At 57.2% G+C, this 23207-nt stretch overlaps 1 protein-coding gene across 6 annotated transcripts in view; it reads right to left on the bottom strand.

Moving 5' to 3' along the window:
• Positions 1-62: 62 nt before the first annotated feature.
• Positions 63-23207, bottom strand: part of PDE4A (phosphodiesterase 4A) — a 39624-nt gene continuing 16479 nt past the window's right edge. For 3 of the 6 annotated variants that reach the window (XM_078443411.2, XM_078443410.2, XM_078443412.2), the window contains 14 exons: positions 16270-16461; positions 15335-15371; positions 15141-15211; positions 14304-14353; positions 14023-14135; positions 10388-10481; positions 8675-8898; positions 7188-7286; positions 6929-7093; positions 6609-6708; positions 6331-6485; positions 6005-6127; positions 5394-5576; positions 63-2672 (listed from right to left, as the gene is read on the bottom strand). In XM_078443411.2, the coding sequence (XP_078299537.1) occupies positions 1983-2672; positions 5394-5576; positions 6005-6127; positions 6331-6485; positions 6609-6708; positions 6929-7093; positions 7188-7286; positions 8675-8898; positions 10388-10481; positions 14023-14135; positions 14304-14353; positions 15141-15211; positions 15335-15371; positions 16270-16461 (2296 nt within the window). In that variant the 3' untranslated portion in view covers positions 63-1982. Of the gene's footprint in view, positions 2673-5393; positions 5577-6004; positions 6128-6330; positions 6486-6608; positions 6709-6928; positions 7094-7187; positions 7287-8674; positions 8899-10387; positions 10482-11983; positions 12791-14022; positions 14136-14303; positions 14354-15140; positions 15212-15334; positions 15372-16269; positions 16462-18499; positions 18853-22331; positions 22750-23207 lie in introns of those variants that run through there. The other 3 variants (XM_078443409.2, XM_078443413.2, XM_078443414.2) reach the window with 3 other exon arrangements.

Genomic DNA, 23207 nt, shown 5'->3' with positions numbered 1-23207 from the left:
CGGTGAGGAGAGGCACGCCTCCCAAAACCAGGGTGGGAAAGGAAGTCACATCAGCCAGGAAGATCAGTGAAATCCTCGGTTTAATTGGAGACGAGATCGAAGGATTGATTATCGATCAACGGACCGACTGATTGATCGTCAGAGGGGACAACACAAGAGCGGCTGAGGGGGCCCTGTGCCCCCCCCTGGGGAGAGGAGCCCTGATTGGGGGTGGGGTTCCATCTCACCAGTCACACCTGGGGACAGGGCAAGGGGCAGGCTCTGCTCAGCCCTCACCCCCCAAGATGACACGACTTCCCATCATACGGCAGCACTGAACCCACCCTTGCGGGGTCTATGGTACAGTTTGTATAATACAGTGGGAATGGGGACTCTCTCTCTGGGAGACCCCCACCCCTCCTCCTTCCCCTGGCTGGGTCAGCTGGGGAAGGGCAAGTGTATTTTCCCTTTTTGCCTCTGTAGAATAATTTACAAACCAACCTTACAGTATGTACAAAAAAAAAAAAAAAAGAGAGAGAGAGAAGAAAAAAAAAAGAAAGAAAACCCAAAGAAGTCCCACTCCAGTCACTGGCTGGGACAGAAACTACTTTCGCTACAAAAATGAACCCTGTACAGCATCACGGGGGTGGGAGCAGGTGGTACTCCCCACAGGGATGGACAGACAGATGGAAGGCTGGGGCAGCCAGGGGGGCTACAGTACTGTGTGCTCAGAGTGGGGGGTGGGGGGAGGAGAGAGAGGCCCTGCCTTGCCCAGCTGCAGAACTGGGCCAAAGGGCAGAAAGGAGCGGGGGAGAGGGGGTCTTTCCTTCCAAACAGTCCCCCATGGCTTGGAGAAAAACGGCCTTGCATCTGTCTGTCGTATTGCTGCAGGAATAGCTCAGGGGTGTGGCGGGGGGGGGGGGGGGAGGGGCGTGGCCAGATAGGGACAGAGTAGAAAGGACTTTGGTGCCAGGGTGGGAGGGGGTTGCCCAGAAAGGGGATGTGGGTGTACATTGTTATTGCTTCCTCCTAGGGCAAAGGGTTGTGAAGGAGGTCAGGAGGATGCTGGGGGGGTGCCCAGGATGGGGGCCACTGCGAACCCCTCTCCTATGGCCATGGGAATCATTAAGGCAGAAACAAGAGGAGAAGCAGCTGGAAGGAGGGGTGTGGTTCGGAGCCATCCCCCCCCCCACCCCCATGGAGAAAATTCAAACGGAACCCAAAGTGGAAGGGGAAGAGGGTGGCAGGTGGAGGGGCGGGGGGGGGGGGGGGATCAGGCCCTCCTCAAACCTCAGACCCCAGGTTGGTGGTGTGAATGTCCCTCCAATACCCGCCTCTGCTACATCTTAAAGCACGCGGCTCCCCTCTCCAGGTCCCTATCCCTTGGGTTAGTATTGCCAGGTTTGTGCAAAATGAGGCGGGAGACTTCTGGGGGGGTAGGGGGCAGTGCGCCAGAGAGGGGCTGGAGCTGGGGCCTCCCACGGTGGCAGCCCCCCGAGTCCCCCGCCTGGAATGGCTATTCCTGGTTGGGTTCCAGAGACCCTCCAAAATTCAGAAGAAAAGCCCCGAAGGGAGGCGTTATGCCTGCTTGGGCCCAGGCCAAGAGCCCTAGGAGGCCGGAAGACTGAGCCTGGGGCCTGGGGCAGGGGGAGGTGGCAGGAGATGGGACACAAGGGGTAGTCGGGAACAGGAGATCTACAGTTGCTGTGTTTCATCCTGTTTTTTTTTTTTTTTTCTTTTTCTAAAAATGTAACAATTAAAATTCCAAAAATAAAATCCCTTCCGGGACCTCCGCCCCTTGTTCCCCAGCCCCCACCTCCAAAAAGAGGCCCCGTGGGTGGGGGTGGGGGAAAAGAGGAAAAAAAGAAAAGAGAAAAAACCCCACTTTTCTGTTTTCTTTTTTCTCTGGAGGCCCAAGAGTCTTTGAGGCAGTGGAGGAGGCGGTCGTGGGGTAATGGTGGTGAAGGGAGCCGGGGAGAGCAGGAGGGTGTCGGGGCCGGGGTTCAGGTAGGGCCTCCAGCTGACCCCCACCCCCCAGGAGCTGGGAGTGGGGGGGGGTCCTCGCCGGACGTTCCTGTGCAGGCACTGCACGCCCTCTTGGCAGCCTGATGCTCTTTTTGGGCCCCCGCCTCGGCCGCCGTGGAGGGGAGGCCCGGGAGGCCCGGGGTGTCCTCTGGAGGGGGCGGGGTCCTCAAGGCGGGCGGAAGGGGGCTCTCGGCAGACAAGGCCAGGGGGCTGCTGCGGCCTACGGCATCCACAGATGCGTCTGGGGACGTGGCCTTGTCCTTGCCCGCAGCCACACTACCGGCCGAGTCTGCTTGCTGCGTGCAGCAAGGTTCCTGTACCTTCACCTCCGTGGGCATATCCTGGCCATCGACCTCCAAGAGTTCCTCAGCTGGGGACGCATCCTGAGCCACGGACAATCCCTGCACCGTAAATGCACCCGGGGCGGTAGACACCTCCTCCTCATCTTCCTCTTCCAGCGTCAGCTCGAACTGGAACTTATCAGGTGGGGGTGGGTGGCCTGGCCCCCTGGGCTCCTCCTCAGGCGGCGGTGATGGGCTCTGCCGAATGGCGCTGTAGTACCAGTCTCTGTTGTCCTCCAACGTGTCCAGGATCTCCTGGGCGTCCGGGTGGACCAGGTCAGCCCACGTCTCCCACAGCGGGTGCACGATATAGTCGATGAAACCCACCTGGGAGAGAAGGGACACCGGTGTCAACAGGTGGCCGGCTGTTGCGGATGGTAGGGCCATGCTGTGGGATCTAGTAAAGTCTAAAAGGCGCTGACAGCATTTAACCTAGTAATCGTGCTCCTCCAGATCCGACCCGGAAAAACTCTTGCACAGGGAAGAAAAAAAGAATCACATATGACATGGAAACAAATACTGGAAACTTCCACACATCTGTCAGTTAGGAATTAGTTGTAAAAAGCCGTGGGGGTGCCTGGTGGCTCAGTTGCTTAAGCGACCAACTCTTGGTTTTGGCTCAGGCCACGACCGTAAGGTTTGTGAGTTCAAGCCCTGCGTCAGGCTCTGTGCTGACAGTGCAGAGCCTGCTTGGGATTCTCTTTCTCTCTTCCTCTCTCTCTGCCTGTCCCCTGCTCATGCTCTCTCTCTTTCTCTCTCCCTCTCTCTCAAAATAAATAAATAAACTTAAAACATTGAAATAAAATGTTTTAAAACATTGTGGTACACCACAGATACTACTAGTGATATTTTCTGCAACAAAGAAAAACTAGAAATAATTCCATGGCAGAGTATTGGCTAACGCTGATGCTATCTTCCCTCTTTCTTATGAACAAAATCTTGAGGGCGCCTGGGTGGTTCAGTCGGTTGAGCGTCCAACTTCAGCTCAGGTCACGATCTCACACTCCGTGAATTTGAGCCCAGCATCAGGCTCTGTGCTGACAGCTCGGAGCCTGGAGCCTGCTTCGGATTCTGTGTCTCCCTCTCTCTCTGCCCCTCCCCTGCTCATGCTCTGTCTCTCTCTCTCTCAAAAATAAATAAAAACATTAAAAAAAAAAAAGAAGAAGAAGAAGAAAATCTTAATTTTTCTTGGTGGAGGCAATGCTTCCCCAATATAGGTGAAAACTACACTTCCCAGCCTCCTTTGCAAAGAGAGGGTGGCAATGTGACCACATGTAGATGGAAGATCTGGGTTGGGATGGGCATAGGGGGTAGGAGTGCTGCTTCAGCTGGCAGAGACCGTTCCTCCTTATGATGTGGCCAGAATGGCTAGAGTTTCAACAGCATCCGTGACCATGAGAGGCATCTCTAGGGACAAAGGTCCCATGCTTCGGATGATAGAAGAGAAACACTGAAATCTCCTTAGGTGCCTGACTATTTCATGGAGCCAAAGGGAGCTAAATTCTTTCTCTCGACTTTTTTTTTTTAATTAAAAAATTTTCTTAAATGTTTATTTTTGAGAGGGGTGGGGGAGGGGCAGAGAGCGAGGGGGACAGAGGATCTGAAGCAGGCTCTTGGCTGGCAGCAGAGAGCCCGACGTGAGGCTCGAACCCGTGAACTATGAGGTCATGACCTGAGCCAAAGATGGACGCTTAACCGACTGAACCACCCAGGTGCCTCTGGACTTTTCTTACACGCGAGAGAATAAAAATGGGGTGTCTGGGTGGCTCAGTCATTAAGCATTTGAATTCAGCTCAGGTCATGACTTCACAGTTAGTGAGTTTGAGTCCCACGTTGGGCAAGCAGGAACCCCGCTTTGGGCAAAAACAGGAGCCCAGGTGAGCCCTGCTTCTCTCTCTCTCTCTCCCTCCCTCTCTCTCTCTCTGCCCCTCATGGGATTCTCTCTCTCTTCTCTGCCCCTCACTCACTTGTACCCTCTCTCTCTCTAAAAAAAAAAGAGAGACAGAACAAAAATGAAGCCTTATCTCGTTTGAGTCACTGTGAATTTGTAACTCCTCAACACCTAAATGGCCATCCACAGGAGAAAAACTATAGACCCCATCTGCTGTCTAGATCTGTGAGAATACTACAGAGTCGTCAAAAGGGATGAGCTAAATCTATACATAGTAACACAGACACATCTCCAAGTCATTGTTTGGAAGAAAAGGCAAGCTGTATAAAAATGGGTACGTATCGATAAAATTCATATTTTTTTAACAAAGCAAAACCCCTGAACTATTGCTATGAAGTTGCCCGTAAATGTAACTACGTAATAAAACCTATGGAACTGGTTTCCCCGGGCGTTGGAGGATGGGGTGATCTGTATGCTCAAAGGGACATTTGGAAGTATCTAGAGACATTTTTGGTTGTTGTAATTGGAAGGGAAGGGGTGGAGGCCAGGGATGCTGCTCAAAATCCTACAAGGCACGGCCCCCGCAACAGAGAATGACCTGGGCCCAAATGTCAACAGCACCAAGGCTGGGTAACTCGGGTCTGGAAAGGCGTGCACAGTGAGCCGGGAAGAACAGGTCTTGCCAGGGAGGAGACTGGGAGTGGGGAGGGTGAGAAACTTTCACATCCACACTTTACAAACAAGACTGGGTTTCCGTACCTCTTGTCAAGTTAAACAAGCACATGATGACGCGTCATCGCATCTCATTGCAAAATCCCACCAAAAATCAAGGACAAAATCAGCAGCCAGGTTACAGGGATACCGAGAGGCTGGAGCGACATAAGGTCTGTAACCAAGAGCTGGGCAAGTATTATTATGGATGCTAAATGAGAGAGAACTGTTCCACTCACGTCTACAAGTTTTGAATCCAGAGGCCTGGTTTTGGTTATTCTGTAGAAGGGAAAATGTTGCAAATTTCCCATCAAGGCAGAAAAGGAAAGACACACACACACACACACACACAGAAAAACTTGACTTTGTGGAGGAGCAGGTCGGGAACTTCTGGGTCTCGGAGCTCCAGGCCAGCATGGGGTGGGGAGGCCCGCTTAACACCGTACCTGAGACTTCTCCACCGAGGCTGTGTGCTTGTCGCACATGGGGCTGATCTCCATGCCCCGCTCACGTTCACGGTCCCCCTGCTGGAAGAACTCGGCCATAATGCGGTCGGTCCACTGGCGGTACAACTCGAGTGGCTTGGTGGGGTTGCTGAGGTCTGCACAGTGCACCATGTTCCGAAGGACCTGCATGAGGTGGGGGACCTTCAGAGGCCATGCCCCCGTCCCAGTCTGGGACCTCACGCTTCCTTACCTCCCCCTTTATTGGGAGAGTGAGGTAGGGGGATGTGGAGAGAGATAGGGGAAATGGGGAGAGGGGAGAGGATGGCAGGGGGAGAGCAAAGAAAGAGATCGTGGGGAGAGGAGAGAAGGAGGTGTTGGCAAAGGCAGAGGAGACAGGACGGGGTGATGGAGGAAGGGAAAAAGTAAGGAGGGATGGTAGATGGGAATTGGGATGGAGAGATGGGAGGGGAGACAGAAAAGAGACAGGAAGAGGGGCAACATGGGAGCTGCAGGCTGAGGGAGGGGGGCAAACGGGACCCAAAGGGGAGAGAGAAAAGGAGAGAGGGTCCGGTCTCCTTGTACGGTGTGCGGGGGGGGGGGGGGGGGGGCACCTGGATGCGGTCGGAGTAGTTGTCCAGCAGGAGGACCCCCGAGCTGGTCACCTTCTTGGTCTCCACCATGGTCTTCAGGTCTGCCAGGAGGGTCATGTGTTTGGACATGTCCGTGGCCAGCACCTGTGGGTGAGGGGCCACTGAAGCCCTGCCACGGACCGTACTGACCCGAACTACGCCTCTAAAGTTTTCCCTCAGCACAACCTGTTCCCAGTCCCCACAAAGGACGCCTCTCGCGGGGCTTCCTGGCCTGGACTCAGACCCTGCCTCAACCCCAGTGTCAAAGGCGCCCTTTTCCGTTCTGGCCCCGCCCCCGCCCCGCCCACCATGTCGATGACCATCTTGCGCAGGCTCTGCCGCTGGCGCTTGCTGAGGTTCTGGAAGATATCGCAGTTGTCTTCCTGCAGCAGCTTGAAGCCCACGGCCAGGTGGTGGTTCTCCAGCACCGACTCATCGTTGTACATGAGCGCCAGCTCCGAATCTGCGGCCCAGGCCCAGGCAGGCGGTCAGGGGAGGGTGGGGCCGGCAGGGCCGCCTCGAGGGGTGGGGCAGCGCAGGCCCCGCCTCCAACCCGGCAGGCCCCGCCCCCGTGGGGGCCACTCACTAGTGTTGATGAGGAACTGGTTGGAGACCCCAGGGTGGTCTACGTCATGAATAGCGGCCGCGAAGAGGGCGGCAAGAATCTCCAGGTCCGTGAACACAGCCTAGGGGCAGAGACGGGGGTGGGAGCGAGGCGGGTTAGAAAGATGGGGGATCTGAGAGACAGGGTGAGAGAGAGATGCGGGTGCCAAAGAAGAGGGTCAGGAAGGATCGATGAGGATCGGGAAGGCCAGCGTCAGAGAGACACGGAGGTCAGGAGATGGGCGACGGGCAGTCAGGGAGGGAGACGGGGCTGGGGAGACTCAGGGGCCAGGCAGTGCTCACATCTAGCGCGGGTGTGGCCAGCAGCACATGGGTGGACTGCAGCACATCGGCCGCGTGCAGGCTGTTGTGGTAGGCCACGTCGGGGTGGTAGTGGTCCTCCAGGGTCAGCATATATGTCACCATGGTGTCCACCGGGATGCGGAATTTCTTCAGCAGGTCACGCTCCTGAGGGTAGGTATGGGGAACGGTGACTCCCAAGAGCTCTCTGCTCTCCGCCCGGCCCCCTTCCGCTCACCCTGCCCCACTCAGCCCGCCCTACCTGAAATATCGTGTACATGATGCAGCTGAGGGAACGGCCTCCGGCGTATTCGGATACGCAGAAGATGTTCAGACCCCACTTGTTCAGGTTCTCCAGTTCCTGGGTGGAGTAGGAGGCCAGAGGTCAGCAGCCCACAAGACCCAGGGCCCTGCCCCTACCCACGTGGGTCAGAAGTTCCTCTTGGTTGATCGTCACCCCTCTCGAATCTTTCCTAGCAATTCAGAGCTCTGGTCTGAAAGTAGCACTGTTGTTGCCCACCGGGTGGGCGCCGTGCTCAACAGCACAGAGTTGACTGTCCACGTCCGACCAGGCCAGAAAATAACAAAGCAACCACAGCGCCTGTGTACTGAGTGACTTTAAAAAAAAAAAATTTTTTTTAATGTTTTATTTATTTTTGAGAGCGAGAGACAGAGTGTGCGTGGGGGAGGGGCAGAGAGAGAGGGAGACACAGAATCTGAAGCTGGCTCCAGGCTCCGAGCTGTCAGCACAGAGCCCGGTGCGGGGCTCGAACCACGGACTGTAAGATCATGGCCTGAGCCGAAGTCTGACGCTTAACCGAGGAGCCACCCAGGGGCCCCCTGAGTGACTATTGTCTCCCAGGCATTATGCTAAATGCTTGATCTCATTTGGTTGGTTGGAGAGGTTGGAGAACCAAAGCTCAGAAGTGATGCGACCTACCCAAGCCCTTGCATCTCACAAGTGGCAACGCTGTGGTGTGAACTCCGTTTGGCTGACCCCAAAAGTACAGTTTGGCTTCGGAGCCAAACAGCTCACCAGCACCAGGGGGAAAGGAACTCGGGCTAATTTTCCATAGCTCCCCAGAATCCGGAACAGTGCCAGCACACCGTAGGTGCTCAGTAAACACCGGGTGACGGACTGGGCACTGGCTAGTGCTGGAGTTCAGGTTACAACAAATGTCAGCTGACTGAGCCAACAAGAGTGCACCGAGTCCGCTGTACAAACCCATGCGGGAGCCCCTTGGCGTTAGGTGTCACGGAGCTGAACCCAGGTCTGGCCTGTAGTGGATGCTGTTGGCGTTCGACCCAGATCCCCTTCACTGACCAGTGCGCCTGTCCTCCTGGGTGGGTGCTGGGACTGTTGCTTACAAAGACTCACAGCTGCTCTGTTCTCCAGAAAACTGCTCTTGCCCCTGTGGGAGCTACACGGAGGCGGTAATGCTGTCCACTCTGGGGACCGCCCACAGTGGGGTACAAAAGTCCCGCACTCTTGCCTCAAGGTGGGCTCAACTCTGTGGCACTGTTGACACTCCAGAGCTCCCTGTGGAGTCAGGCGGAGGCCAGATTCTGAGGCCACCTCCTTGCTTAGGTTCTTCCTCTCCTGCTTCCTTCACTCTTGCTCTCCTGAGAGTCTCATAAGCCAAGTATGCCTGGATTGTCATTTCAGACTGACCCAACGCCCGGTCCTTCTCTGGGCCCCAGGAGACTCCCGCCCCTCTCTAATCCAGTGTCTGCTGAGACCCTACTCACTTGGGCCAGGAGCTCTTCTTGGTTGGTCTTCACCCCAAAGCGGGGGATGCTGGAGTCACTCAGGCTGCTGCTATGCATCAGCTTCTTCACCCCCGTGATCTGAGACATGGGCTGGAATTGCGGCCCAGGGGGCGGGGGCTGCTGGGAAGGTCTCTGGCGGGGAGCTGGCTGTTTTTCTCGATCCTTCATCGTGGGTGATGGAATCTCCACTTCATTCTGCTTGTCTGGAGCAGATGGAGGAGAGACAAGCATGAGACTCCCACAGAGACCCCCTCATCTGGCCCTCACTTCCCCTGGGCTCCCCACTGTGCCCTGGGAAGGCTCACGCAGGAGGGCAGACCCCTTCAGGATGTCATGCTGTTGGTTCCTTATAGGCTGGAAACCAGAGGGAAGGGAGGAATTCTTCTGGGAGGTGGTGGGCTGGAGCAGGGACCCTGGGACTGGCCCGGAGCATTGGGGTGGCCCCAGTCTGATAGCCAGGTTTGACAAGGGGGTGGCACGGGAAGTCAGGAAGCAGGTTGAGGATGCTGGAGAGAGTAGCTGCCTGTCCTGTATAGGCAGGGAAACTTCTAGGGCAGGGGAGACACCTCCATGGTGACTAAGAGTGCTGATCGGGGTGGAAAGCATGGGGAAGAGGGAGGGAAGGGTAGTCTCTGGCTCCATGAGCCCCACCCCCACCCCACCCCTTTAACACCAGCCTGCCTGGGGGGCCAGCCCCAGGATCCCTTTTCCTGAGCTTTCAAGGGCTTCCAGAGCTGAACCTGGGCCACCCATTGTGACCTGGGGCCCTGCCAGTCAATAACGGGGCCTAATAGGGGTTATTTGCATGCCATGCTCCCATTGGCTGGATCTCAGAACTCTGCACAGCCACACCCCCATTGGCGGGAGTATTTGAAACTCTGAACCCTTCTCTTGGGCTTGGCGCAGGGCGGTTCTCCAGAATTTGGAAACCTTTGGTGATAAATTGAGAGGGTAAAATTATGCTGAATTTGGGGGGGCATATCTTCAGCTTGGGCTCTTGGATAAAGAGATTAGGATGAGTTGGAGGTCCCCATGAGCTTGAGGGTTCTAATGAATTTGAGGGACTCTGTATAACTGTATTAGGTATCAAAAGTCTGTGTGGGGGGGGGGGTCCTACTGAATCTGAGGGTCATATCAAGTTGGGTGATTCTCCCGAATTTGGGAGACCTTTCATCTTGGAGGGTTTTGAAACTTTGAGGGGATCTTTTATGAGTTCTTAAGGACAGCCGTTCCCTTAAGTTTGAGAACCCTACCGAGTTTGAGCATACCTCTTGAGTTTGAGGGATCTCCTGAATTTGTGGGGGGAAATCCAAGTTTGGATAGTCTACTGAATTTGGGGAGGCCTTTCAGCCTGGAGGCATTTAAAGTTTAGGAATTCTATTTGAGTTTGTGGGGTTTTTGGGGTCTTGAGTTTGAGAGTTCCGCTGTGGTCCCACTGAGTTTGGGGGGGCGGGGCTTTTCTGCTTGGAGAGATTTTTTTACTGTGGAAGTTCTATAAAAGTTGACATCCCTCTGGGTTTAGGGGCATCGTGAGCATGGGAACGCTTGAGCGTGGTAACCTTGATCTTTAGGGAATTAAGAGTCAGGGTCCCTCGGGCAAATGTGGGCAATGGGACCTGCGGTCTGGGGCAGCCCCCTCCAATTCAGGCGTGCAGCCTCTCCCCGCACATACAAGCGGTGCCTTTCACTCACCCAGGAATGTGGTGGAGATGTACTCAGAGACCTGGTTTCCTGACCTGCTCATCTCTGACAGGTGTGTGAGTTCACGGTTTAACATCCTCTTGAACTAAGGTGAAGGAGGCAAGAAGGAAGGAATGATGGGGAGACAGGGCAGCAGAGGGTGGAGGATGTCAGCCCCTCCCGAGAAACTTCTGAAGACCCCATGAGTCCTTCCAACTTCTCTGCTCAGCCAACAGAGCCCTCAGCAAGCTGCTAGAGGGGAGGGGTCAGCCCTTCCTCTCCTCCCAGGTCTGGAGGGGGGCCCCAGGCTTGGAAGTCAGGACTCAGCATACCCCTCCCTTCCTGAGGAAGGGGGGCACCCCTCCCCAGACTTCCTCTTCCTCCAGCCCAAAGGAGGAGCCAGAGGGGCACCTGTGGAAGGGAGGGGCTCCCGCTTAACAGTGAGCCAATAGGGTGTCAGGAGAATCCCGTCGCCATGGCGATGGGAGTCTCCTTAGCAACTCCCCCTCCAACCAGCTGCTGAGCTGGGGGAAAGTAGGGGAGGGGGGGCAGGCCGCAGGCCCCTTAACCCTTGCCTTCCCAGAGCTACCCTGGCCCACGTCTTCCCAGATATGGACCCCACTCCCAGGGCGTCCAGGCCCCCAGCTCCCAGCCCAGTTTGGAAGGAGACAATACAGTCTCTCCTTTGCAGGAGAGAATGCAAGTTCTGGGAGAAGAGAAGGTTTGGCAGGGGCAGGGGAGAACAGTGAGCTGAGGAAACCTTGTTCGGTCATCCAGGGGAGGGGGGTTCCCATCATAGCCCCCTCTCCCCCAGTCCCAGGAGGGTGGACAGATGCACAGATGAGCAGAGGATACCCCGAACCAGGCTTGGAGGTCCCTCCTGGTCCCCCCAAGCCACCTCACACAAGTGTCTGCTGTGACATTGTGCATGGAGGAGAAAGGGCATTGGTTCCCCGCCCCCAAGCTCCACTGAAGCACCCCCAGAGCAGGAGCAGACTCCGTCCAGAGAGGCAGGAGGGACACTGGATGGGAAGGGTGAGCCCACGTAGCCCACACCAGGATGGGGCACTTACTCCTCCTAGTGCTGCGAGAGACGTGTACACAAGAAGGACCCACAAAGTCACACAACCACACACAGAGTCACAGTCGACCATCTTACACGGCTCTGCACAGCCACAGACACACAAACCAAGGGACACACACGATAAGGCAGTCACAGACACTTGGGGTCACATGCCCCGGAGAAAACACACAGCTCCGGGTTCACAAACACGTCCCAACATACACCACCACAACCAGAGCCATGTGATCTCAGAAAGGGCCACACTGTGACCCAGGCAAATAAGCATATGGTCAGACAGCCCCACACCGCTGTAGACACATACACACGTGAGTACCGACACACCCAGCAAGAGACCCACATCCCCAGCCCCCCGCTATCCCCACCCAGCCCTGGGCCACACACAGACACAGACAGTCACAAGGCTTCATGTCCAGGCCACACACGTGCACAGCCGCACACACCAGCCCAGACCAGGGGCTTGAGGATCCAAGGTGGGAGGGCTAGGGCCGAGTCTCCCGCCCATCCTCCACCCCGACTTCCCCTACCTGGTCCCACCAGCCCACCAGCCACGGCTTGGAGCAGGTCTCACAGAAGAAATCCACCAAGGGCATCTTGGAATCTTAGCCCCGCTCGGGGCTGCCGCACACAGAGGCTGGGCTTGGGGAGTCCCGGGGTTAACAGCCACTGTGGGTTTTGGGGGGGGGGGGTTCAGGGCAGGTGGGCAGTGCAAGGGGGAGCCGCGGAGGGGCCTGGGCCGGCCCAGCGGGGCTGGGGGCTCCCCTCCCCTCCGCGCTCCCGATAGCAGCCCTGGTTACATGGTCTGCCAGCCCCTGGCCCTGATGGGCCCCCCCGCGGCAGTAGCTGGAGGTGGCCTGGGACCCCTGCCCATGGGGGGGGCAGGGCGAGGGTCCCGGGAGGTGGCTTCGGAGGCTCTGGGCTCCGTGTGCGCGCCTGTGTGTGTGCGCGTGTGCGTGCTCACTGCAGCACTGGCAGGCTGCATGCGACGTCAGGTGGTGCCGGGGGTGGGGGGGGCGTTAAAGGGGCATCGGAACCCACGGGCCTGAGCCAGGACCCAGGTGGGGCTGCCGGGGAAAGGCAGGGAGGCACGCACATCCCCGACAGGACGCGTCCCTTCCAGGGACACACCCAGAGACAAAGACACACGCCCAGACAGTCCACACACTCACACACACCGAGATGCACCTTCTATACCAACACACGCACTAACACACACCACACAGTCACAACTCCGAAGTCCAGCCCTTTCGCAGGTATACAGCTGAGTACACGGAGATAGGAACGCCTTCAGGCACAGCCCTCCCAAGAACACAGACTCACACCCAGACACGGAGACACACACCTGGGGACAGACACCCAGATATGCTGCACGCACTCCACACACCCACGGGCACACTTTCAGACAAACACAAATACCACGTGGCCTTGGACACAAACATACCCTGAGAAACCCATAAGCAAATGCTCACATCATACCCACAACCACACACACACATCATTGCAGGAACACAACGGCAAACCTACATTTAGAGACAGTCACATTCTCAGAGGCTCGGCACACTCTCAGAGACACAATCACCCTCAGACAGGAATGTTCCCAGACAAACCTCCACCCACAGGTATGTGCACCACCCCCAACGCAGACACCTCCACCTGTATACTCATTTCCTGATAGGCATCCTCCCACGCGGGCTACCACCGTGCCACACAACTCCAGGAAACATCATTCATGCCGCCCGTTTTCCTGGATGGTGTCCTCTGGAGTTGTGCAGTACACAGACCGCACAACTGTACATGGAAGCCTTGCACCCTCTCCTGCAGCCCTGCAAGTGCATGCATGTGTCTGTGCACACACGTGGAGTCACAGACACATGGAGATACACACTCAGATTCATACCTAGACCAACTCACACTTGTAAACATACATACCCCTCTGGCACAGCCCCACACAGTTACAATCTGGAATAACTGCTTGTGTGCACCCATACATCCTCCATACAGACACATCTGCACACTACTCGTGACGTACCCTCTTGGAACATCCCCTCACACCCCGTCTTGTGCTGCAAACGTGTAGCCAACAAATTGACAGCCACACAGACCCACAGTCACACACACACACACACACACACACACACACACACACACACACACACCTGTAGACTATACAAACATTGGACAACCCCCTCAAGAGAGATGGCAGCCTGCATCAGATGTACAACCAGGCACATATACCCCCATGCACTAGGCTTCCCCCACCCCTGGGGGAAGTCAGAATCTGCTAGAACACGCAGCCCTCGGGTTGGCCCTGCTTAGGAATGGGCCCCCACCCCAAAGGCCCGGTTCACACATTGGCCCCGCCCCAAACGTGTCCTCCCCCTCAGGTCCCGCCAGCAGTCAGCCCCACCCCACAGGCCCAGGAAAGGGTCCCCTCTCATTGGCCCCATCCAGGTACCGGCCCCGCCCCATGGGTGGACCCGCCCGCAGATCCCACCCAGCGGTTGGCCCCCATCCTCAGGCCCCGCCCAGGGGCTAGTTCCGCCCTGCCGGCCGGGGGCCTCCTCACCTTGTGAGATGCCATCTCGCTCACGGAGCGGTAGGTCTGCATGGTCTCCAGTTGCTCCAGGCACCAGTCCAGCTCCTCCAGTGTCTCCCGGGCCAATTGTTGACATGTCTCTTCTGGAGAAGGGGCAGCATGGGTGGTGACCCAGAGGCCCCAGCCCGAGATGCTGGGGGTCCACCAAATGAATGGGGAAAGGAGGTAAGACAGCCACCACCCCCCCCAGGTGAGGGGTCCCCCACTGGAGCAGCAAGAGGGGCCCTTTCCCACCCCCTGGGCTTTGTTACCTGACAGCGTGGCCTTACAGACGGGGGTTGGGCCGCCCAGCGGGGACCGTCTGCAAAGAAACGGGGCTCCAACATCAGCCTGTGTGCCCCCAGATTCCTGCCTCCGCTCTCTACAATGCCACCTTTCCTTTTTCTGAGCGCTCCCTGTGTCCCACGCATGCCACCGTGTGCTCAGCCTGCAGCCTCTCACAGAGCCCCCAGGAGAACCCATTTTACAGATGAGAAAACGGGCTCCAGGAAGCGAACCATTTTACAGATGAGAAAACGGGCTCAAGGAAGCGAACAAGCTTGCTCAAGACCACACGGCTGATCAGCGGCAGGGTCAGGTCCTATGTCTCCAAAGTTCCTGCAACTCCCAGAGGGACTAGCAGCTCTCAGCCAAGCGCCTGCCCCCAAATAATCACTTCTATTTAGTGAGCACTTACTACGTGCTGGGCAAATGTTCTCACACTTTCTATGTATTATCTTGCAGACTCCTCACAGCAGCATCTATTGGAGGCGCTATTAAATTCCCATTTTATGGAGGGGGAACAAAGGCACCACAAGACGCTATTTGCCTGGAAAGTTGGCTTTGGGGCCGGGAGTGGCCTCAAGGCTGCGGCGCCTGGCTACCCTTGGCCTCACCACCACGTGTCTGGACCCCTTGGTCTTTATTTTTAAAAGTTTCTGCCTTAGCCATTCAAATTGCAATGGTTTGCTGGCTCAGAGGGAGCTGCTGCCTGAACAGAGGCTCAGAGAGGTCAAGTTCCTGCCTGAGGGCACACAGCAGAGCTAAGAGTTGAACCCAGGTGTGCCTGGCCTCATGATCATGAATGTTGGGGCCCAGCCTTGACTTACTTGTTGCTGGGAATGGGCACATTGGTCAGGAGTGAGAAGTTGCTGCGAACACTCCGGAGACTGGCCAGCACCTGGGACGGAGGGAGAGCCAGCAGTGAGGAGAGGGAGCCACCCGGAGGGGCTGGGGCTAGGTCCCTGTCCCCAAGTGTGGGGGAAGGTTGGAGCCCCTTCCTTTCTTAGGGGAGGGGTCTTACCTGGGCGAAAGGTGTCACAATGAGGTCCTCAGCGTGCCTGCAACCAAGGACAGGGGCAGGTCAGGCGTCCTCACTGTGGGACACCCCCGGGCCTGGGTGAAAAGGGGCTGGGGTGCCAGAGAAGCAACTCTCTATGGGGGTTGGGCTGAGGGTGGGCTGGGACATGGGGGGGGGGGGGCTCCAACAGGTGAGGGGAGAGGGCGCTTACACCTCCCAAGGGTACACACCCTACAGGGGCTGGTCTTGGAGGGAACGGTGGCCGGACAGAGGAGCTCAGGTGGGTGGGCAGGGAGGGGGTGTGCAGAGACAAAGGGGGCTGCCATAAATCCACTGCAGGGGGGGTGCTGGTGAGAGCAGTGGGTAGGAGGGGATGGGGAGCAAGAGGAGTTAGGGGAGCTGAGGTGGGTACCTGGATGGGTAGGGCCAGGGCTGGAGGATCCAGTGAGAGGGGAGGGGGCTGAGCAGGTCTGGGGGTGCTCACACCTTAACAGGTGGTCGTGATAAGGGGGGCTGGTTTAGGGAAGCCTGGAGCGGGGGGGGGGGGGGGGGAAGGCAGAGGGGGCTCAGCCGAGGTGGATGCTCTGTGGGAAGAAGTGGCAGCGGGGACAGGCCGAGGGGGGCCAGGCCCCAGCTGCCGATGGGTAGGAGTGGGCTTGGGCAGGTTGGGTGGGCAGGGACCGCAAGGATGTGGGTGCGGGCTGGGCTGGAGGGAGAGGCTCACCGTAGCTGAGTGGGGGGCAGAGATGGGGCGCACCCTCAGACCTCGCTGGGTGGGCATGCTGTAAAGGGACCGAGCCCTCGATGTGGGCAAGGGGGCTGTTTACTTTTCACTGGGAAGGAGAGGTGGCAGGGGGCTTAGGCGGTGTCCCCATTCCCTGCTGGCAAGGGCAGCTTGTGTTGGGAGCAGGCCTGGAGGGTGAGAGTGGGGTGCTCACGCCTCGCTGGTGACCGACGAGTTCCGGGACATGGTTTTGGGTGACATGTCATAGTCACTGTCCGAGCGGTACAGGAAGGACTCCCGGCGCTGGCTGATAGCCCCCCCGGCGTGCAGCACGAGGCCCGGGCTCGCCTGCGAGTCCAGGGGGCTGCGGCCAGGAGATGGCGTGGGCCCATTCTCCGCCTCGAAGCTGCAAGGGGGTGGGCGAGAAGAGCGGTCAGGGGGGCTGAGATGGCACTGGGGAGGGGGGGGTGGCAGAGGAATAAGGGTACCGAGGACACTCCTGGTAGAGACGGGGGACAGGAGGTTGCAGAGATCACAGAGCGATCGAGCGCCTTTGTGAGCCAGGCTCTGTTGAGGTGCTGGGACACAGCAGTGACTGAGACGGACGAGCATCTGTCCCTTACGGGAAATGGCATGGGAGGGCCAGACTGTAAACAGGTTAGCCTAGTGGCCGTGCACACCGCCAAAAGTGTGGGGATCTTTTTCGCTCTACTCTTTCCTCACTGCCCACATCTATTCAGAATCTGTCCACTTCTCACCCCCTCCTCGGCTGGCCCCGCTCATTGGTGGCCTGGACCAGCGCCTTTGTCTCTGCCCTGCTCCCTGGTTCCTGTCCTTGCCCCTCAGTCTGTTCCCCTCCACAGCCACCAGAGAGCCACATCCCTCTTCTGCTCAGCCCCTTCTATGGCTCCCAGCTCACCCAGAGCAAAAGCCAAAGTCCTCACTGAGGCCCAGGTGGCCCCGCCCCAAGCCCTCCAGGTCTCCCCCTCACTCACTCTACTCCAGCCTCCATGGCCTCCTGGCTGCTTCCTAAACATTCCAGATGTATTCCTGCCTCAGGGCCTCTGCACAGGCTGTTTCCCCTGCCCAGACCTCCAATGGCTCCTCCGGCCGGCCGCCTTCAGGCCTCCGCTCAAATGCTGTGTCCCCGGGAGGCCTCACCTGACCAACACATCTAAGATCTGAATCTCTGCCTTACCATTTCGTATTTACCTTTCCTTTCAAAAAATAACCGCTACTTACCTGACATATTCTATATCTTACTTCTTTGCTGTTTGCCTTCCTTCCTAGAACTAAGCTTTGCAGAGCAAGGATTTTGGTCTTCTTTGTTCTAGCCCGTGGGCCAAGAACACGGCCTGGCACACAGTGCACACCCAATAAAATGTTTACTGGATGAATCATAAAACGTGTGAATGAGTGAATATGCGAACGGGGTTGTGCCACGCGGAGACTGGAAAAGGGAGGCAGGCCTCTCTGAGGAGGTGACCTGCGAGCAGGGCCTGAAAGATGACAAAGAGCAGGCCATTGGTCAGGAGGGAGGAGAAGACACTCCAGGGGGTGGGAAGAGCAAGTGCAAAGGCCCTGTGGCAGGATTCGGGTTTTGTTTGAGGACCAGCAAGGAAGCTGGTGTGTCAGGAGCGGAGAGAGACAGACTGTGACAGAGACCCGGCGACACCGAGGGCAAGAGAGCGAGGCCCCAGCCTGGGGTCACCGGCAAGACGCTCGGGATGAGTCAGGGAGATGCTGGCTCGCCTAATTCCCAGAGGTGTGACTGGGGTGAAATGACTGAATTCCAGTTCCCTAATCCACAAAATGGGGACAACCGCCACCTTCCTCAGGTCATCCAGGCGACCAGTGTTGACACAGGTAAAACGCTCAGGAAGCATCGGCCCCACACGCACCACATGGGCAGGGGACTCAGCAGTCGATATGCAGAATTGGTGGGGAACCGCGTGCCTGCAACATACTGTGTGGCCTCGGGAAGGCCACTGCCCTCTCTGGTCTGTTACCCCCGTCGTCAAAGTGAGGGGGTTAGAAGGGTCAGCAGACTTCAGGCTATGCTCTGGTGGGTGCAAGGGAGTAGGGGAAGGCAATGGAGCCCTCCCCTTTCCAGTCCTACCTAATGAGAGTCAGCGTAAGATTTTATTTGAATGGTCCCTCTGCTAAGAAATAAGTCTGAGGGGCGCCTGGGTGACTCAGTCGGTTGAGCGTCCGACTTCGGCTCAGGTCATGATCTCGCAGTTCGTGAGTTCGAGCCCCATGTCGGGCTCTGTGGTGTCAGCGCAGAGCCTGCTTCACATCTTCTGTCCCCCTCTCTCTGTGCCCCTCCCCCGCTGCGTTCGCTCAAAAATCAATTAAGAAAGAAAGAAAGAAAGAAAGAAAGAAAGAAAGAGAGAAAAAGAAGGTCTGAAATCCCCTAGAGTAGCATCTATGGATCTATTAACCCTTTTCTCTGGGCCAGTCCTGGGGTAGGAGTACGGGGAGGGACTTCGTTGACTCCATTTTACAGATGAAGAAACTAAGGTCAGAGAGGAGAATGATTAGCTCTGGGTCACGCAGCAAGAGCGTGGTGGGGCCAGAATTCAGTCCCAAGTCTCGTGACTCCTCAGACGGAAACGTGAGCTGCCGCCCTCTGCCCACTCAGCCCCCATTCGAGCACATTCCTACCATCACAGCAAATGTTCGCAGGGGCCAGGCAGCTGACACCCAGAGCAGAGTGGTGCTGGGGGACCCCCAACAACCAGGTATTCCGATTTTAGGAGAGAAATCAGACATTTTCAACAGTCACAAATTCAAACTTCTTTTAAAAACAAACTTCGGGGCACCTGCGCGGCCTAGTCGGTTGGGCATCCAGCCTCAGCTCAGGTCATGGTCTCATGGTTCGTGGGTTAGAGTCCCACGTCGGGATTCTCGCTCTCTCTCCCTCCTTCTCTCTCTCCCCCTCCTCCCCTATTCGTACGCGCTCTCTCTCTCTCTGTCAAAATAAATAAAACTTAAAAAGAGTAAAATCGTGAAAAAACAAAGGTAAAGTAACCAGTGTTGATGAGGATGTGGGGGAACGTGAAATGGTGCGGTTACTATAGAAAACGGTCCTTAAAAACTTAAGTATAGAATTACCGTGTGATCCAGCAATACTACTTCTGGGTATACACGCAGAATTGAAATACTAAACACTAAGAATCGAAAGCAGGACTCAAGCAGATATTTGTACGCCAACGTTCAGAGCAGCGTGATTCAAAAGAGCCAAGAGCTGGAAACAACTCAAGCGTCCTTTCCTTACCTTACTAGGTATAGAGCGGCGGTTTGGGAAGGTGGTGACGTTCTGGAGATGGATGGTGGTGACAGTTGCACAATGTCAGTATACTTAACGACACTGAAATGTACACTCAAGAAATGGTCAAGTGGACAAGTATGTTATGTAGATTTTACTACAATAAAGACACTCATACAATGTAGACAAAAGGAGTGAATTTGGGGCGCCCGGGTGGCTCGGTCGGTTGAGCAACCGACTTCGGCCCAGGTCACGATCTCACGGTTCATGGGTCCGGGCCCGGCATCGGGCTCTGCACTGACAGCTTAGAGCCTGGAGCCTGCTTCAGATTCTCTCTCTCTCTCTCTCTCTCTCTCTCTCTCTCTCTCTCTCTCTCTGCCCCTCCCCCACTTGTGCTCTCTCCCTCTCTCAAAAATATTTTTTTAAAAAGGTGAATTTTACTATATGTTCATTTTTTAAAAGTAAATTAAAAAAAAAAAAAAACCCTTAAGATGGAAAATTCTTAGACCATGAACTGGGGCCTTTGATGATAACGCTCACTTACTGAGCACCTGCTGTGTACCAGGTAACAGGTTAGATCCTTTTAGGTATATAGCAATATTAACAAGACGCTTCCTGAATATTGGCCATGTGCCTGGCATTGTCAGAGTGCTTTATACACCCGAACCCAGTTGTGTCCCCCACCAGCTCTGTGAGTTGTGTTCACATCCCGGCGCAACAGGGGAGAGTGGGGCACAGAGGGATGGTGAGGGGTTGGTGGCCTCGCTGCCTGAGAACCACGTCCTGTCTCCCCGGGCACAGCCTGGATTTTTTGGCTCTACTGAGTCCCACGGGGGAGGAGACAGGAACATACTTACGTACTGAGGACCCTACCCTGGCCCCAGACACTGAAGACAGTTTAGGGAAGGTGAGACCCAAGTCCCAGAGTGGGCCCGACCGGCATCAGATACTGTAGCCCCAGGGGCTCCAATCACGTAAGCAGGAGCCCAGAGGCCACGATGGGAAGAGGCTCCCTGGGGCCCTGCTGTTTGTGCTTCCAGGAGCTGATGTCCCCCGGGCTTCGGAAGGGCAGAGGGGAGGGCATCGGGCCTGTTGAACTGCAGGCTGAGTGTGGGTGTATGTGGGCGTGGGGTCTCACCTACCCTCCAGGATGGCACGCCGGTGCTATGTGGAGTCACCCTTCCCTTGTCTGCCACTGCTCAGGGTGGCCCAAAGTCAGGCTGGAGGCTGCTCCAATCATGTCCCGGCAGGACCCTAGGCCATTAAGCGGAGTCGAGGGTAGCCAACAGGCCTTGACATCACAGCCACATGCCCAGACACTCCATCATAAGGGAAATAACCTGCCTTTCAGACAGGTGACTACTTGGTGGCCTTCTCCGGTTGAACTTGCCACTTGCCTCCACCCCTCCGGGGCCCCTAGGCCTGCATCACATTGGGCCTCCGGAGGACTGTGCAGCCCAGGGGCAGACCAAGGCTTCAGAGACTTTCCGCTGCAGGGGCCAATGGGCAACAACAAGCTGGGAGGGGGACGGCAGGGAACGGAGACCGGTCCCAGTTGGTAAAAATCATAACAACAACGAAAGCAGCCAACTGCCATTAAGTGCCATGTGCTAGGCGCTGTGCTCTGCCTGGACGTGTACCAATGCTCCATTTCCAAGAGAAGTAAACTGAGGTGCAGACGGGAAAGAACCACTTGACTAGTACTAGAAGGACTTAAACCTGAGCCGCCAGGCTACAAACCTGGACGCTCAATCAGCCCGTGTCCGTTGATCTCCCCGGGGAAGGCCTGGCGCCTCCCCGGGCTCCCTGCCCCACTGCACCTGACTCCCTCGTAGGAGGTGCCAGGCAGCCTTTATGGAAAGGCCTGGCATTTGCTTTGTGAAGGTCATACAGAGGTTGAGGGCGGGCGTGTGGTGCCAGGTGACATGGCCGTTTGTAGGGCCGGGTGTGCACAGAGGGTCTGTGCATGTGTGAGTCAGGGTGTATGTGTGCTCAGGGCACCTGTGTGTGTATAGATCTCTGCGTGGATTTGTACGTCCGGGTGTGTCCGTGGGGTCCGAGTGTCCACGGTGCCTGCACAGATCTGTGTGTGTGTCTAGGAGTTTGTGTGACCTTGTAAGAGTGTACCTGTGTGCCACACATGTGCCGTGACTGTCCCTGCCTCCTGAGTGTGTGCTCCCATGTGTGGCTCTGTGCAGGTGGGAACCAGGCCTGCGTGTGGGCTGCGGGGAGAGTGTGTTCCTGTAACGTGAGACTGACTGTGCGAAGCCAGGGTTTCTGTGGCCCCCATGGGTCAACTGTGAGATTCTCTTTGTGTCCCCACCGCCTCAGAGACCCACGCCTTGCACAGTAAACACAGACCCCCGATTACCCTGTGTGTGGGTGGGTGCATCTGTGTTTGTGTCTGTGTGTGTCTGGCTTGGCTGAAGGGATTAGTAGAGGGGAGCGAGAACGAGGCGGCCGTACCCTGAGAATTTTCTCTGCCCCAGCACTGTCCAGTTGATTCTAAATAACCCCCAGGAGTTCCAGCAGGAGCTGCCCCCCTCCCCCACCCCAGCTTGGTTTTCAGCCTGGCAGCCCCAGCAAGGAGGGGGTGGGTAAGACTGGAGGCACTGAGCAGAGCAGGGCCAGAGGGACCTGGCTCCAGGCCGGTGGCCTGGGAGTGGAGCCCAGGTGACGCTGGACACCCATATTTGGTACCAGCATGAGTGCCAGAGACCCAGGTTTAGGGGCACAAAGAGGGTGAAGGGATCCCATCTCAAATAGGAAGGGGGCAGGACCTAGCACTCCTTTTGAGGGCTATCACCTGCAGGAAGCCAACAGCAGCACTAAGAATTTGGGGGCTGGAGAAGGGGATGGGGCTGCAGGCAGACCCTGGAAGCCACTTTGGGGACTCCCCAAGGCCCACTGGGCACCCTCTACCCCCCCCCCCCCACACACCCCCCACACACACCCCAGCCAGAGCCCTCAGTGGCAAAGGAGGGAATTGGCCCCAGGCCACCCACCTGACAGGTCTGCCTGGAGGGTGCCAACAGGTGTCCTCGTCGCTGAAGGAGAAGTGGACCAGGGACTCAGGGCCCGCGGGGGGCAGTGTCAGGTCAGGGGGCCGGGGCCTTGCCCGAGGCGCTGAACCCGAGCGCATGGGTGCCAAAGGCTGTCGGGGCGAGCATGAGGACAGCGGCACGGTGGTGTGGCGTTCACTGTTCACAGGCCCGAGGTGTCTGTGGCCACCAGCGGCACCGCCTCCACACCCGCCCTCCCGGTGACCCCCCCAGGGACGGGCCCCGGGCGATTGGGTGTCTCCGGGTCCCCAGCGCCTGAGAGGGCTCCGCTCCTGCCTTCTCCTGTGGAACTCTGTGCACACTTCCCACTTGCCCCCCTCCCCCCGGGCCTGCGGTGGAGGGGGGGTCAGGCTCCCGATTCCTGGGCTCGGGCCCCGGCCCCCCCCCCCCCAACCCCCGCCACGCCTTGTCCCTGGCCCCGCCTCCCTCCCGAATGACGTCGAGCTGGGCCCGCTGGAGCCCTCTGAACGCAGCACGCCCCAGGGGGAAAGAGACTCGCCCGCGCCGGCGGCGGAGTGCGGGGTCCGGTGACAAAAACCCAGGGGAGGGACGACGGATGCGGGGAAGGGGAAGAAACAGGAAAGACAGAAGTGGAGACAGAGACACAGAGAGAAACCCGGGGAGAGGCACTGATTTCTCCCCCCAACACACACACCCTCCCCGGCTCCACGCTGGGCTCCCGACCCCTCCTCCTCTCCTCTCCCCTCGCCAATCTCTTCCCTGGGTCCAGACGCTGAGCCTGTCCGGGCGGTGTCCTCTCCCACTATGTCTCGGACCTCAGGTTCCAAACAAGTGCATGCGGAGAGTAGGGAGGCAAGG

The sequence above is a fragment of the Panthera onca genome, chromosome A2 (assembly GCF_046562875.1).
Source record: "Panthera onca isolate mPanOnc1 chromosome A2, mPanOnc1 haplotype 2, whole genome shotgun sequence".
Taxonomy (NCBI): Eukaryota; Metazoa; Chordata; class Mammalia; order Carnivora; family Felidae; genus Panthera; species Panthera onca.
This window is presented reverse-complemented; position numbering and strand designations above follow the sequence as displayed.